This window comes from Monodelphis domestica, chromosome 2 (genome assembly GCF_027887165.1).
Source record: "Monodelphis domestica isolate mMonDom1 chromosome 2, mMonDom1.pri, whole genome shotgun sequence".
Lineage (NCBI taxonomy): Eukaryota > Metazoa > Chordata > Mammalia > Didelphimorphia > Didelphidae > Monodelphis > Monodelphis domestica.
The window spans coordinates 109,473,506-109,486,534 of NC_077228.1; the positions used below are offsets into that span (position 1 = coordinate 109,473,506).

At 44.1% G+C, this 13,029-nt stretch overlaps 1 protein-coding gene across 9 annotated transcripts in view; it reads left to right on the top strand.

Moving 5' to 3' along the window:
* The window catches only part of NFASC (neurofascin), a 258,666-nt gene that overhangs the window by 209,884 nt on the left and 35,753 nt on the right, over positions 1-13,029 (top strand). For 7 of the 9 annotated variants that reach the window (XM_007481242.2, XM_056815787.1, XM_056815788.1 and 4 more), the window contains 5 exons: positions 1,112-1,227; positions 3,276-3,480; positions 4,244-4,366; positions 5,710-5,883; positions 8,260-8,274. In XM_007481242.2, the coding sequence (XP_007481304.2) occupies positions 1,112-1,227; positions 3,276-3,480; positions 4,244-4,366; positions 5,710-5,883; positions 8,260-8,274 (633 nt within the window). The remainder of the gene's footprint in view (positions 1-1,111; positions 1,228-3,275; positions 3,481-4,243; positions 4,367-5,709; positions 5,884-8,259; positions 8,275-13,029) is intronic. The other 2 variants (XM_056815789.1, XM_056815790.1) reach the window with 2 other exon arrangements.

Consider the following 13,029-nt stretch of genomic DNA (forward strand, 5'->3'; position numbering starts at 1 on the left):
GGGAATCTGAGAGCTAGTACCAAACTAGCCTATACAGGTCTTACAGATGATCATCAGGCCACTAGCAGGGGCCTGAGCACTCCTGGGTTTGCCTTCATGCCCATGAACTCAAGATGACTTGTTGGTTTCCTAATGGATTAACCCCAATGTTAAATGCAGTGAACCACTAAGGTCTGTATCTTCTGGTGTCGTAGAGAGTTAAACCAATGTCACCCTATTGAAGGAGAAGGGAAACAGCTTTGGGTGATTCATCTCTCTTTGGTTGCGACTAGGTCTGAGAGGGGGCTATTAGAAAGAGACCAGCTGTGTGCATGCTGGCAGATTGGAATGAAGATGAGGCCTGTGCTTTATGGAAATGCTTGACTCAGAACTGAGCTTCTAATGGCCATTTGAGGACATAAATAGAAGAAATCATGAGAATATAAGTCCATTCTCCTCTTCCCTGACTTCTTGGCAGACTCCAGATAGACAGAGATGTAAATTCATGAGCTGCCTTCATGTCCCTGATGCCCACCAGAACTTCTGTTCATGCTTGTGTCTAATCCTTTGGTAGAGTAGAAGCAGAGAGGAGGGAGAGATCGTCATCCAGCACACAGTGGGAGTAGGTTGGTCTGCTTGCCAGGAAAAAGGAGAGCCTCCAAGGCCATTGTCTCCAGTGGAGGGGATGGGAATTCTGAGCTTCTTTTCAGGGTAGTCACTGAAGATCGTTAGACTAGCCGAGGCCACAATGAACTATTTAAGGGCTATAGACAATATAGGAAAGGTAAGAAGAAAATCTCCAGCAGGTAAGAAGAAGCTCTTCCATCAGAAAGCATACACACACACAAACCCTCAAAGTTCTCTACATCCAGAGCCCCTTCCTGGGTGCTAGGGATGGCTACTGGGGAAGAAGCCTTGAGAAAAAAGAGATTCTCCCTACCCTTGGTGACCTCCTAGCTTGATTGGGGTAGCATGCTCTCTGCTCTTGAGACTCTCTCTCTCAGATTGCTAAAGACTTGTGGGGAGTAACTGTGGCAAAGAAGAAGCCAAAAAGGATTTCAAGGAACCACAGGGGGTCACTGTAAGTCTGCCTGCATAATCAAGGTCTCATCTGTCTTCCCCCACATTGCAGATCCCAGGGCTGCACCCACTGATGTAAAAGTTCGAGTCCTGAACAGCACGGCCATCGGCCTTCAGTGGAACCGAGTCTACCCGGACACGGTCCAGGGTCAGCTTAGAGAGTATCGAGTGAGCAAGCAGCCAGCATCCTGGCCCTGCCTAACTGCCCAGCTGACTAACCAGGGGCTGGGGGGCAGCAGATGGCTAGTACACTAATTCTGGGTGGGTGGACAGGTTTATCAGCTTGGGAAGCTGATCCTAGAAAAAGTGGGTACCGGAGATTCTCTTTTCCAGTAACTGTCCAGATTATCACTAGTCTCCTTTAAGGCCCCTGATGTTGGATGAATTTGCCCAGCAGAGGGCCACAAGAAATGGAGAGCAGATTTGGATTGACATAGCATAGGCTGTCACATATTACACAAAGACATGTGTAAGCCCTCATATGGGTGTGAAGAGAGTGTTATGTCATTTCTGAATTACTCCCCTCCCCATCTCTTAATGGCTGCTGAGTTTCTCCCCCCTTGCTGCCTCCTCCTCCTCTTCCCTCCTCCCCTAGTAAATGTTATTTTATTGTTGTTTTTCGGGGGAGGGGGGGTTTCAACCCTTACCTTCTATCTTAGAATCAAAGGGGGTTAAGTGACTTGCCCAGGGTCACAAAGCTAGGAAGTTTTTGAGGCCAGATTTAAACCCAGGATTTCCCATCTCTGTGCCTGGCTCTCAATCTACTGAGCCACTCAGTTGCCCCTATAAATGTTTTTAAATCCTAAACTAACTGAGAATGCAACTAACCCAGGTCCAAGATTTATCTTGTGACATCTCTGCTCATTCGCCCGTCCTTCTGAGGGTGGGTAAAGAAGGGAAAAAGCACGAGACTCAAATTAATATACCACAAGGCTCCTCTTATATTTAGCTCAGGTAAAAACTGAAAAGGTTAAAAAAGTCATAGAGTAGGAAAGGCTTATAACTAAAACAATTAGTGGAGACTATCTTTGGGTTCTTTTTTCCTGATCTGTGACCAGTAGGATCATACAGAATTGGCTGTTGGGCAAGTCAAGGTGGGAATGGAGGGGAACCCATTCCTAGGAAATAAAATAGGTAACTAAGGGAAGCAAAGACCTTAAAATAAAGTCTTACCTCAAAGCTTATTTGCTTATATACTCACATAGCCCACTTCCCTGGGAGATTTTCCCCCCAGGGCTGAGGGTCCTAAAAACACCCTAACTCTGACCTCTTTCCCATCTAAAGCTAAACTTGCTCCCTAACCAGCCCTGGGAGTTCCAGATAACATTGACAGAGAGGGGATGAGATGGGAATGTGTGGACAAGGAGTAATGAATCTATGAATTTCTACTTTCTCCTGTTATAATATTGCAGGTACTGAACCCTAGAGTTGGAAGGAACCTCAGGAGGTCATTCAATTGAAACTCATGCCTGATATATCCATAAAACCCCCAATAAAGGGAAATTCAGCCTCGGTTTGATAACCTTCCTGAGGTCATCCTGTCTAACCCCCATCTCTAGAAAGAATAGTATGTAATATTTTCCAGATAGATGGTGGTCTAGCCTATTCTTAAGAGATCTGGATAGAAACCATCTGGTGTCAAGGAATTAGACTGTCATCTTCCTAAATTTTCCTGTTATAAGTTTTCCAAAATTATTACCTAAAAAGTATCTAAAATTATTGCCTAAAAGTGTTATCTAAAATTCTTCACTTGTTTCTTATCTAAAACCTACTAATATAATTAGGGTTGATGTGGTCTTTGAGCACAAAGCAATGTTCTTTCTGCCCTGGGCTCCTGGATCTTATTTATGACTGTAGTTGACTCACTGAACAGAGCTTAATACAGCCTTGTAAATAAGTCCCCATGGTGGACCAGCACAGACAAACATTTAGGCATCCTGCCTACCCACCACTCCCTGGGAGGTGACATGAATCAGAAAATGAATAAGACCAACAAGCTATTTCACTCATCTGCCATAAATTTGTACTCACCTCAGCCTTTTTGAGGCCACACCACCAACCTTGAGTTGGGGTTCTGAGGCTGTGCTGGAGTCCACTGCTCTTCTGGGATTTGGAGAAAATTATGAGCCAAGGAAAGGCCAGTCACCATCAACCACTAACAACTAACCAGATGCCTGGGATAGCAGACCTCTCACTGGTCTGCCTTTGTCCCCAAGGCTTATTACTGGAGGGACAGCAGCTTGCTGAAGGGCCTGTGGGTGTCTCAAAAGAGACAATTTGCCAGTTTCTCCAGCGATCGAATCCGGGGTGTAGTGTCAAGCCTGTTTCCCTACAGCAACTACAAACTGGAGATGGTTGTGGTCAATGGGAGAGGCGATGGGCCTCGAAGTGAAGTCAAGGAATTCACCACCCCAGAAGGAGGTAGGTCTTCATGGCAGTACCACTCAGGCAAGTTCAGGATTGCCACCCTGACCAACCCTGCTCAGGTTGGTATTGCCTCCATGTCAGCTGACACAGGATGATACTAGGTGATATCCATGTGACCTTGAGGGAACCTGTGAACCCTCTGCCATCTCTGACTGACTTCATGACCTCCAGCAGAAAGGCAGTAGAGAGGAAAGCTGTTTGGGACTGGAAGGGACAATTCCAGATCTGATGCTGTAGACTGACTCCCAAGGGGTCCACCTAAATCCTTGACTGGCTCCTAGGCTCTCCCATGACTGGAGACAAACAACTCATGAAGCCTGGCCCCTGGGAGAACCCCAGTTCAAAAAAAGATGCAGTAGCTTTGTCAGTATCATAAGAACATACTCTCCTGTTCGACCTCAAAAGAATCCTCTACTGAGGGTTAGAGCTTAGCATTGCGCTCAGGATATGGTGGACACTCAGTCAGTGCTCATTTAATTGATTGCAAGTTGGTTACTGGTTCTTCAGCATCTCTGAGCTCAGCTGCAAAGATCTGAAGTCTTATCTTTCCCAGAACACCCCTTCCAAGCCTAGGGCAGTGGACTCCACCTCATGGTCTTCTAGTTTTTCACTCTTCACTCCTACATTGTTGATTCAATATATATTGATCTAGTAAGTAGCTGAGCAGGTTCTGTTACCTTCATGCTTGTGTTTTGTTTTTCCTGTCTTTCCCTTCATCTTCCTGCCCTTCTCCCCTGCTCTCTCCTCCTTCCCCAAGTACCCAGTGCCCCCAGACGTTTTCGAGTCCGGCAGCCCAACCTGGAGACAATCAACCTGGAATGGGATCACCCAGAACACCCCAATGGGATCCTGACAGGATACAATCTTAAATACCTTGCCTGTATGTATGGTTCATTCTCCCCATGCCTCTTCCTTATTTGGGAATGACAAATCCCATTGTAACCCCTCTCAGTCAGGGAACCAGACTAAACCCATTGTACCAAGCAGTCCCTTTGTGAAAGACACTATAGCAAGTACTTTGATCCAGAGGAAAGATAGTCACTTCCTGCCCTTAGAGAACTCAAAGTCTGGTGGGAGAAAGTCCCTACCCATAAGGAACTCCTGTTCTAGAAATAGTACCTGACTTGGGCAAACTCCTAGGCTGATGGGCTGATGGGGTAGGAGAAACGGGAACACACCCTGGATCCAGGCAAAAGGACCCAGGTGTATAATCCTCAGGAGCTTTCAAAGAAATATATAAACATATAAAAATATGTATTGTATGAAAGTGCTATATTGACTATTGCCTCGAGTGGTGGGGAGGGGAGGAAGGAAGAAAATCTGAATTGCAAAATGTCAAAAAACAAAATTTATTTCTCCATTAACAAAAAAATTAATAAAAAATATTTAAAGAAACACATAAACAAGTTGAGAGGAAAAATAAGAGAGGGAGAAGGAGAGAAGTGTACTATAGCAGAGCAAACTGAACCCAGGTGCTGAGGACATGTGGAATGAGGAGATTCAGGGGTTGGCCTCTCTCCACCTCTAGAGCAGTTACCTCACTTCCCCCCTGAGGCTTATTCCTGGGGTCTCAAGGTATCAGAGGAGTATTCATTATTTCTGAAGATCTCCAGAGATTCCAGGAACTAAAAATAGGTGGTGGTACAGCACCTCTCCAGGAAGCTTAAAGGGTCTGTTACTTTGCTGTTGAGCATTACAGTTGTCCTACAATGGACATTTTTGTACTGTTCAGAATGAGACTTTTAAGCCTGACCCCTGAATTCTTTGAAGTCTGTTGAATGGGCCCTTTAAGGAAGCAGCCAGTAATCACTGAAATCAAGCCCAGTGGCTTTGCACTAGGTGGTGGTTGTTGTTGCTGTTTTTTAAAGAATAAGATCTATTCAGAGCTTCAATATATGGTCTACAAAACTTCAATGTATAGACACTTTAAGACTATAAATTAAGCCTTTCATATGTGATCTAAGTAGGAACAGTTACTTAATTTGTCATTGAGCTAGGGACGATGGTAGCATCATTCAATGAATTCAGTGAAAATAGGAACTGTGTGAATACATAGTCCTGCAAAAGAACTCAAGAAATCATTCTGTTTGAGCCCCTGCTTTCAAACCCAACTGCCTCTAAGTCCTTTAGTCTCCACAATCACATGGCAGATTCCACAGCTTCCTTTTCCAAACCCTCAAAGTAAGACTCTTCTTTGTTTTTGTTTTTGTTTTTTCTCTCCAGTTAATGGAACCAAGACAGGGAAGGCTTTGATTGAGACCTTCTCTCCCAATCAGACTAAGTTCTCAATACAGAGAGCAGATCCTGTGTCCCGATACCGCTTCTCACTCAGTGCCAGGACCCAAGTGGGTTCCGGAGAAGTGGTCACTGAGGAGTCGCCAGCTCCACCCAATGAAGGTAGGTACAGTGAGCTAACTTGAGGTTGGATGCACATCTGATAAGGACAGTGCAGCTTGAAGCAGGAATTAATGGTCCTGATTTAATCAGTTGTCAAGGACATGTACCAAAGCATTTCTTTCTCTTTCATCCTACATGAAGCATCTCTGCTAAATGCTTGGTGGCAAGATCCTAGGTTTCTTCCTAGCTAGAGAACTTATATCTGCTCCACATGTTAGAAAGTAGTGCTACAGTGGACCCAAGTTGAGCCACCTGAATTCTGGAACAACTCTGGTCCTGACACAAGTCATTTAATGGCTCTGGACTATTCTCTTGCATAGGGATATCAGGAGGATGAAATGAATTGATAGTTAAAGGAAGTTTCTTTGGAAGTAAATGTATTACAGGAAGGCCAAGAAGATAAGAACAATGGTGATAATATCCATGAAGACCCTGGAACTAGAGATTTCTTCATAGGTGTCAGTGCCTGGCCAGGATCAACTCTAACCTGGGGATGAGAATCCTTGGAACTGAATGGGCTCAAGTTGGAAGTCTAGGCTGCAGGTCCCCTTTTGTAGCTGCAAACTGTATGAGAATAATTGTTGATCCACAAACTTTTATTAGCAGTGTCTGATACTATGCTAAGCACTAAGGATAAAAAAGAAAGACAAAAACAGTTTTTGCCCTTCTGTTCAAGTTCTAATGGGCAAAGAAAGCATGAGAAGGAAGTGGTCTGGGGGAATGGGCATCTCCCAAGCCAACTTCCCTAAGAACCTCAAGTCATTTGAAGTTCAAGATGCTAGCATTGGCTTTGTTGCCCTACAGGATGAGCTTGGTTGAACACCACCTGGGCCCTAAGACCTAAACTGTGTTTTCAGGAAAAATTCACCAAACGCAGCTGTCACCTCAACTCTCCACATAGGACTTCAACCTCAAAGCTGCCATTCTCCCTTGTGAAAAGGGCTTATCCGGAGAAGGAAAAGGGGAGATATGGGGGCTCTTGAAATCTCAAATTGACAGATCCAGTCTATAGAGAAAGAGAATCCCTATGTACTTCTAGAGGCCAGGATCCCTTCCAGCCTCCCAGATCAGTATCACTAGTCCTAACCAGGCATCCCACAAGTCCAGCTTAAAAGACTCTTTGGAACCCATCCTCCTACTCCAGAAAAGCCCTTTGGCTCTTACTGCCTTGATGTCAGACCTTCATTCCTCCCTCTTTATCTCTGCCCAATAGTCCAATTCTGGAATGGTGGCAGGGGATGAGGTAGACAGAGGATACTGCTGAATTGGAAGGAGGCTGATGATGATAGAATTCTCTCTCTGGTCTTGTAAACTGGAGAGAGTGATCAGCAGAAGAAGCCTAGGTCATTCCACCCCTGACCATTGTCAGGCATGTTTCCTAGGGAGGAGGTAGAGAATGCATGGCTTGATTGCCCACATCAGAGAAGGACCCAGGAGGAGAAAAACACTCCTCCCCCTGTCCCCCAGATCAGATGCTGAAAGGCAGATAAAGCCCCATTGTCAAAACCCAGTGGCTACCAAAGAAAAAGTTTAGCAGCCCTAGGGGACAAGAGGGCAAAGCAAGACCTTTTCTTAGGCTTGGATTTTTGCCATGAATCCCTAGTTGTAACTTAGGGTCCTCAGTCTCATGGGTTTGAGAAAAGATCCAGTGACAGAGGACAAGCAGTAAAGCTCCAGGGAACCACTATTAACATCTCCATTCTGCCAGGCAGCCCAGGGATGAGCTCAAAGTGGCCTAAGCTAGCTATACCCTTTCTCCCCCATCAAAAAATCTAGTCTATTCTGTTTAGTCTCTCCATCTTTAAAATATCATGTTACTTTACCAGCCCACTAAATCATAATCAAACCATTTTGACCAGGTCAGCACCCTTTATAGATAATAGGAGCAAGGAGTAGAATAAGTTCCTTGACCCATCTTTGTAACTTTCTGTCCTCAATGATCTGTGCATAGCTGGAAGTGGCAAAAGAATCAGAGAGAAGCCAGGACTGGGAGAATATTTGGAATACACCAATACCCCACCTCTTAGAAAACAGAATGCCCCATTCTTAGAAAGAGTACTATATAATTCATGAAATGGCACCAGAACCCAGGTAGAAAGAAATCTGTTTAAACATGTCAAAGCTGGTGCTAAACTGGTGACCAACCTGATTGGAGGGACCTAGGAGGATTTGCAGAATGTTAGTTGATGTTGATGTGCACATGGCATATGGGCCAGATGAGAAGGGATCCACAGGCTAGTACCCCCTCACCCTCACCACTACATGTTTAAGCCCAAGCCTCCATGTGCTTGTCCTGTGATTTCACCTGTTCCTCTGTTTTCTCTTCCTTCCCTGTCCTTCTCTCTCCCTTCCCCAACTTGGGTGCTGTTTCTGAAGCTACTCCAACCCCAGGTATCGTACCAGCCAAGGAGGTAACCAGCATGGCATGGGGTGGTGCAGGAGGAGCCCAGGCTGAACCAGGGTGGGGGAGGCCAGGGAGAATCTAGCTTGGATTACAATTGACCTTTTTAGTGACTGGAACCAAAGCCCAGAGGAAAGAGCATTGGCTAGGAAACCATTCAAAATCACTCAAGGCAATCTTTCTACTTAAGCCTTGGATCAGTGACCCAGAGATTCTACCAAGAAGGAAGAATGGCTTTGAAGGGGGCTGACCTCTTCCCTCAAATCTGAGACTTACTCATCTTAGGACTACTGGCTTCTCTGTTTTATGCCTTGGCAATTATTGACCCTGAATTGACGCAGCCTAGCTGAGTGCCAAGTGTTTCTAAGAAGGAAGTGTCAGAATGTGGAGGAAAATTGCCTCCAGGCTCTGGTCACAGATGGCATCAGGGGCTGATGCACCCCAGGCCCCTTCTACCCCAGTCTTGTTTCCAGCCACTAAAAGGGGAAAGTGGGGTAAGAGTAGTATGCATGCTGACTGTGCATGCTGCATGGGTGCCCAGTACTGGCTTTGCTGCTAGTTGTAGGGCTGGCTCATTAAGGCCCCTGTGAATTTGGTCTTGAACAGGGCCTTCCCTGCCTGACTTGTCTAATTGGGAGCTCCAGTCCTACTGGCCCCTGAGTGATAATTGCTCTCTGCCTCCCCAGGAAGCCAGACTTCCCTAAAGGTTGAGGGAAGTCCCCAATCTTGGAAGCTGAAAGGCAACTCTTGAATGGGAAGGAGCAGAAATTGGGGGGTGGGGTGGGGGTCTGATCAAAACAATAGCCAAGGTAACCAAACCCCAATCCCTCCCTACAAATTTTCATCTCTGGGTTTTGAAAACCATTAATGTATCTTCCATTGGACCTAAGCAAGAGAAATAGGGTAAATGTCTCTTGAAATTCCTCCCTTGCTTTGGCCTGGATTTGCATCTGAGTCTCAGTTTTACTATCTAAGAAATGGGAATAGGTATGGGTCAGGGAAATGGATCCAGATCTGGCAGTATAGGGGTCTTGGGAAAAGGGCTTGACAGAGCCCAGTTTAGGGTGCACATATTTAGGAGGTAACCCTGAAAGAACAAATTGGGGGAGCCAGAAGTAGAACTTTCTTAAGGGAATTGTGCTTACCCCAACTCAGAGAGAAAAGTTAGATCTTTTACCATAGGATTATTTCCCCTCCTTCTTCCTTTCTGTACCTCATTTGGGTTGATTCTCTTTGCTTTTGCATCTCCCAGCTTATCTTCTGTTTGTAATCCAGCCTTGTTCTTTGTCAGATATATAGGTATAGATTCATCCCATGAGTTGTCTGACCTGCCCTCCCACTAATCACTGAAGACCAACCAGGATCTCTGTGCATAGACAGATATAGATAGGAAGTTCCTGGGCTGAGGCAACTGGGAATAAAGAGACCAGGATTGAAGGCTATGATTGGGATACCTCCCTGACAGCAATTTACCATGCCCTATACCATTCCCAAACAACCTGGTCAGTGTCTGCATAGAGGGTAGGGCCAGGCCAGCCTAAGGAGGCTCCCAGGGAAAGGGAAGCAAAGGAAACCAAAGAGGCAATGGAGTATAATGGGAAGAGCACTGAACTTGATGTCAGAATGTGTCCTTGTGTTTTAGCAGCAATTACTTTCTAGCTTTGTGATTTAGGACAAGTCACCTGCCCATTCTGCCTCAGTGTTGTCATCTGTCACATGATTGGGTTAAACTAGATAACCTCTAGGGATCCCTTTCAACCCTAATATTTTATGAATTTGTAGGCCAGAGGGAAGTTCATCATTGACACATCTCAAATCACCCAGAATCATTCAGTTTGATCAATCGACAAGCCTACCATATGCCAAGCATTGTGTTAGGCATTGAAAATATAAAGTCATAAATAAACCAGTCTTTGCCCTCAAGGAGCTTACATTCTATTGGGAATAGAAATTGTATACATTGAGTAAATACAAAATATGTGGGAAGTAAATACAGAGTAATTTGGAAGAGCAGAAACATCTTGTGGGATCAGGAAAGTCTCATATAAGAGGCAATACTGGAGCTGATCTTTGAAGGAAGCTGAGAATTCCCAGGCAGGGGAAGTTAGGAAGGAACATTGTATGGGAAATACTGTGCAGAGATGCAAAGACAAGAAATAAAAATCTTCTGTACAAGGAGTCAAAGGAAGACCATTTTGATGAAAGCATCATATGTTCAATGAGGATGTAAAAAGCATGTAAAAGAACTTGGAAAGACAGTCTCGAACCAGACTTTTCAAAGGACTTTCAGTGCCAAAGAGAGGAGGGTTTTTTTTTTTATCCTAGAGGGAATAGGGAATCACTAGAACTTTTTGAGCAGGTGAATGACATGTTCATATCTGTATATTAGTAACATTAATTTGGCAGCTGTGTGGATGGGTGAGAACGGACCGAAAGCAAGGAAATCAATTAGGATGCTTATTTCAATAATCCAAGTGAGATGTGATGAGAACTTGAGCTAGATTGGTGACCACCATGGGTGGAGAGAGAAGATGGAAGGCATGGATGGAAGAGAAATCAACAAAATTTATCAGCTGATTAGCCAGGAGGGAGGCAAGGTGAGAGAAAGTAGAGTTGAGGCAATTAGAAAGGAAGGAAGGAAGGAAGGAAGGAAGGAAGGAAGGAAGGAAGGAAGGAAGGAAGGAAGGAAGGAAGGAAGGAAGGAAGGAAGGAAGGAAGGAAGGAAGGAAGGAAGGAAGGAAGGAAGGAAGGAAGGAAGGAAGGAAAGGAAGGAAGGAAGGAAGGAAGGAAGGAAGGAAGGAAGGAAGGAAGGAAGGAAGGAAACATTTATTAAGAACCTACTATGTGTCAGGTATTTTGCCAAGTGATTTACAAATATTACCTCATTTTATCCTCACAGCAACCATAAGAAGTAAGGTGCTATTATTTTTCCCATTTTACAGGGGAGAAAATTAGGTAAACAGAGGTGAAGTGACTTGCCCTGGGGTTACATGTTTAGAAGTGTCGGAGGCTAGATTTGAACTCAGGTTTTCCTGATTCCAGGTTCAGCTCTCTAATCACTGTGTCTCCTAGCTGCCTGTAGGGTAGAGCTAACAAAGCTCAAGGTGACAGGCTACTATAGGTGCCACTGCCAATTTTCAAGAGGAAACTAGATGACCACAAGGATGGTTTAAAGGATATTGTTGTTTAGTTAAAGTTTGAAATGGATACACTCTGAGCCTTTCTCGATTCTGAGATTCTTTATGAATCTGTATTTGAACCCCCTATCCCTTTCCTGTTTTGGTATTCCAGGCCTTAGGCTCTTAAACATTTTTTCTCATGTACCCCCTTTCAGTTCAATGAAGCCTATGTTCCCCTTTTGAGAATAATGCTTTTAAACACAATATGAAATATGAGATTATAAAGGAAACCAATTCTATATAAATATAATTATTTTAAAATTTAAATAAATAAGTTTATGGATGATAGGCTAAGAATTCTTTCTCTAGCCTTGATTTGGGGAAATTGCATCCTTCCTAAATTGGCCTCATTAGGATAATGATGATTTCTGATAAACATCTTAGGAAAATCAGATCCACCAACCAATAACTATAGTTTTCGTGTTCAGGTTTCCACTGAGTTTTGAAGTATCTTCTCACATATTGACACAATAGATAACAGCTAGAATCTAGACAAGTTATATAGTATTGGATTGAATCTAATAAGCTGAAATTTGGCAGGATAAATTCAGTCTTATACTTAAAATACAAAGAAAACCAGGGCGGGGGGGCAGATAGGTGGCTCAGTGGATTGAAAGCCAGGCTTTAGGAACTGGAGGTCCTGGGTTCAAAATTGGCTTCAGATACTTCCTGGCTGGGTAACCCTGGGCAAGTAACAACCCCCGTGGCCTAATCCTTACAGCTCTTCTGCCTTGGAATCAATACACAGTATTTATTTTAAGACAGAAAATAAGAATTTTTTAAAATCAGCTTCACAAATATAAAATTATAGGAGTGGGGCATAGAAGGGCAGAGTATCTGAAAAAATACCTGAGAGTTTTCGTGGTCTGCAAATTCAATGTGAGTCAGCAGTGGGAAATGGAAGGCAAAAATGGTAAGATGATCTTGGGCTCCATTAAGAGGGGCCTGGTTTCCAGAAGCTGAGATAGGATAGCCCCATTGTGCTTCGTCCTCATCAGACCTCATTAGGAGTATTGTGTTCAGTCCTGGGTGCTGCGATGTGCCCAGATGGTGAAGAGACTTGATAATATGTCATAGGAGGATCAATAGAAGGAACTAGGTGTGTTTAACCTAAATTAAAAAAAAAACTGGGGTGGGAAATGAGATGGCCGTCACATAGAGGAAAAATTACACTTGGCTTCAAAGGGCAGAATGGAGAGTAATGGGTAGGAGTTAGAAAGAGGTCAATTTAGTTCTGTCAGTTGATCTTAAACATTTCTAAATATCAGGGGGAAAAAAGCCCTACCACTTCAAGATATCTACAGTGTAATGGTCTACATGGAGAGGTGGTAGACTTCGCCTTTGGAAGCCTCCAAGCAGAGGTGTGGGGGCAATGGTCAGCTATGTCTAGTGAGGTTTTCATTCATATAAGGGCTAGACTAAAGCAAAGGTGTCAGACTTACAGCCTGCAGGGCTAGTTGGCTCAGATCAAAGTGTCACCAGGAAATGTTTAACAAAATAAAGAAAAATACAGTATGGCATAGATAATGTTGATTTGTAGTTTTCTTAGTAAATATATGGATAGGC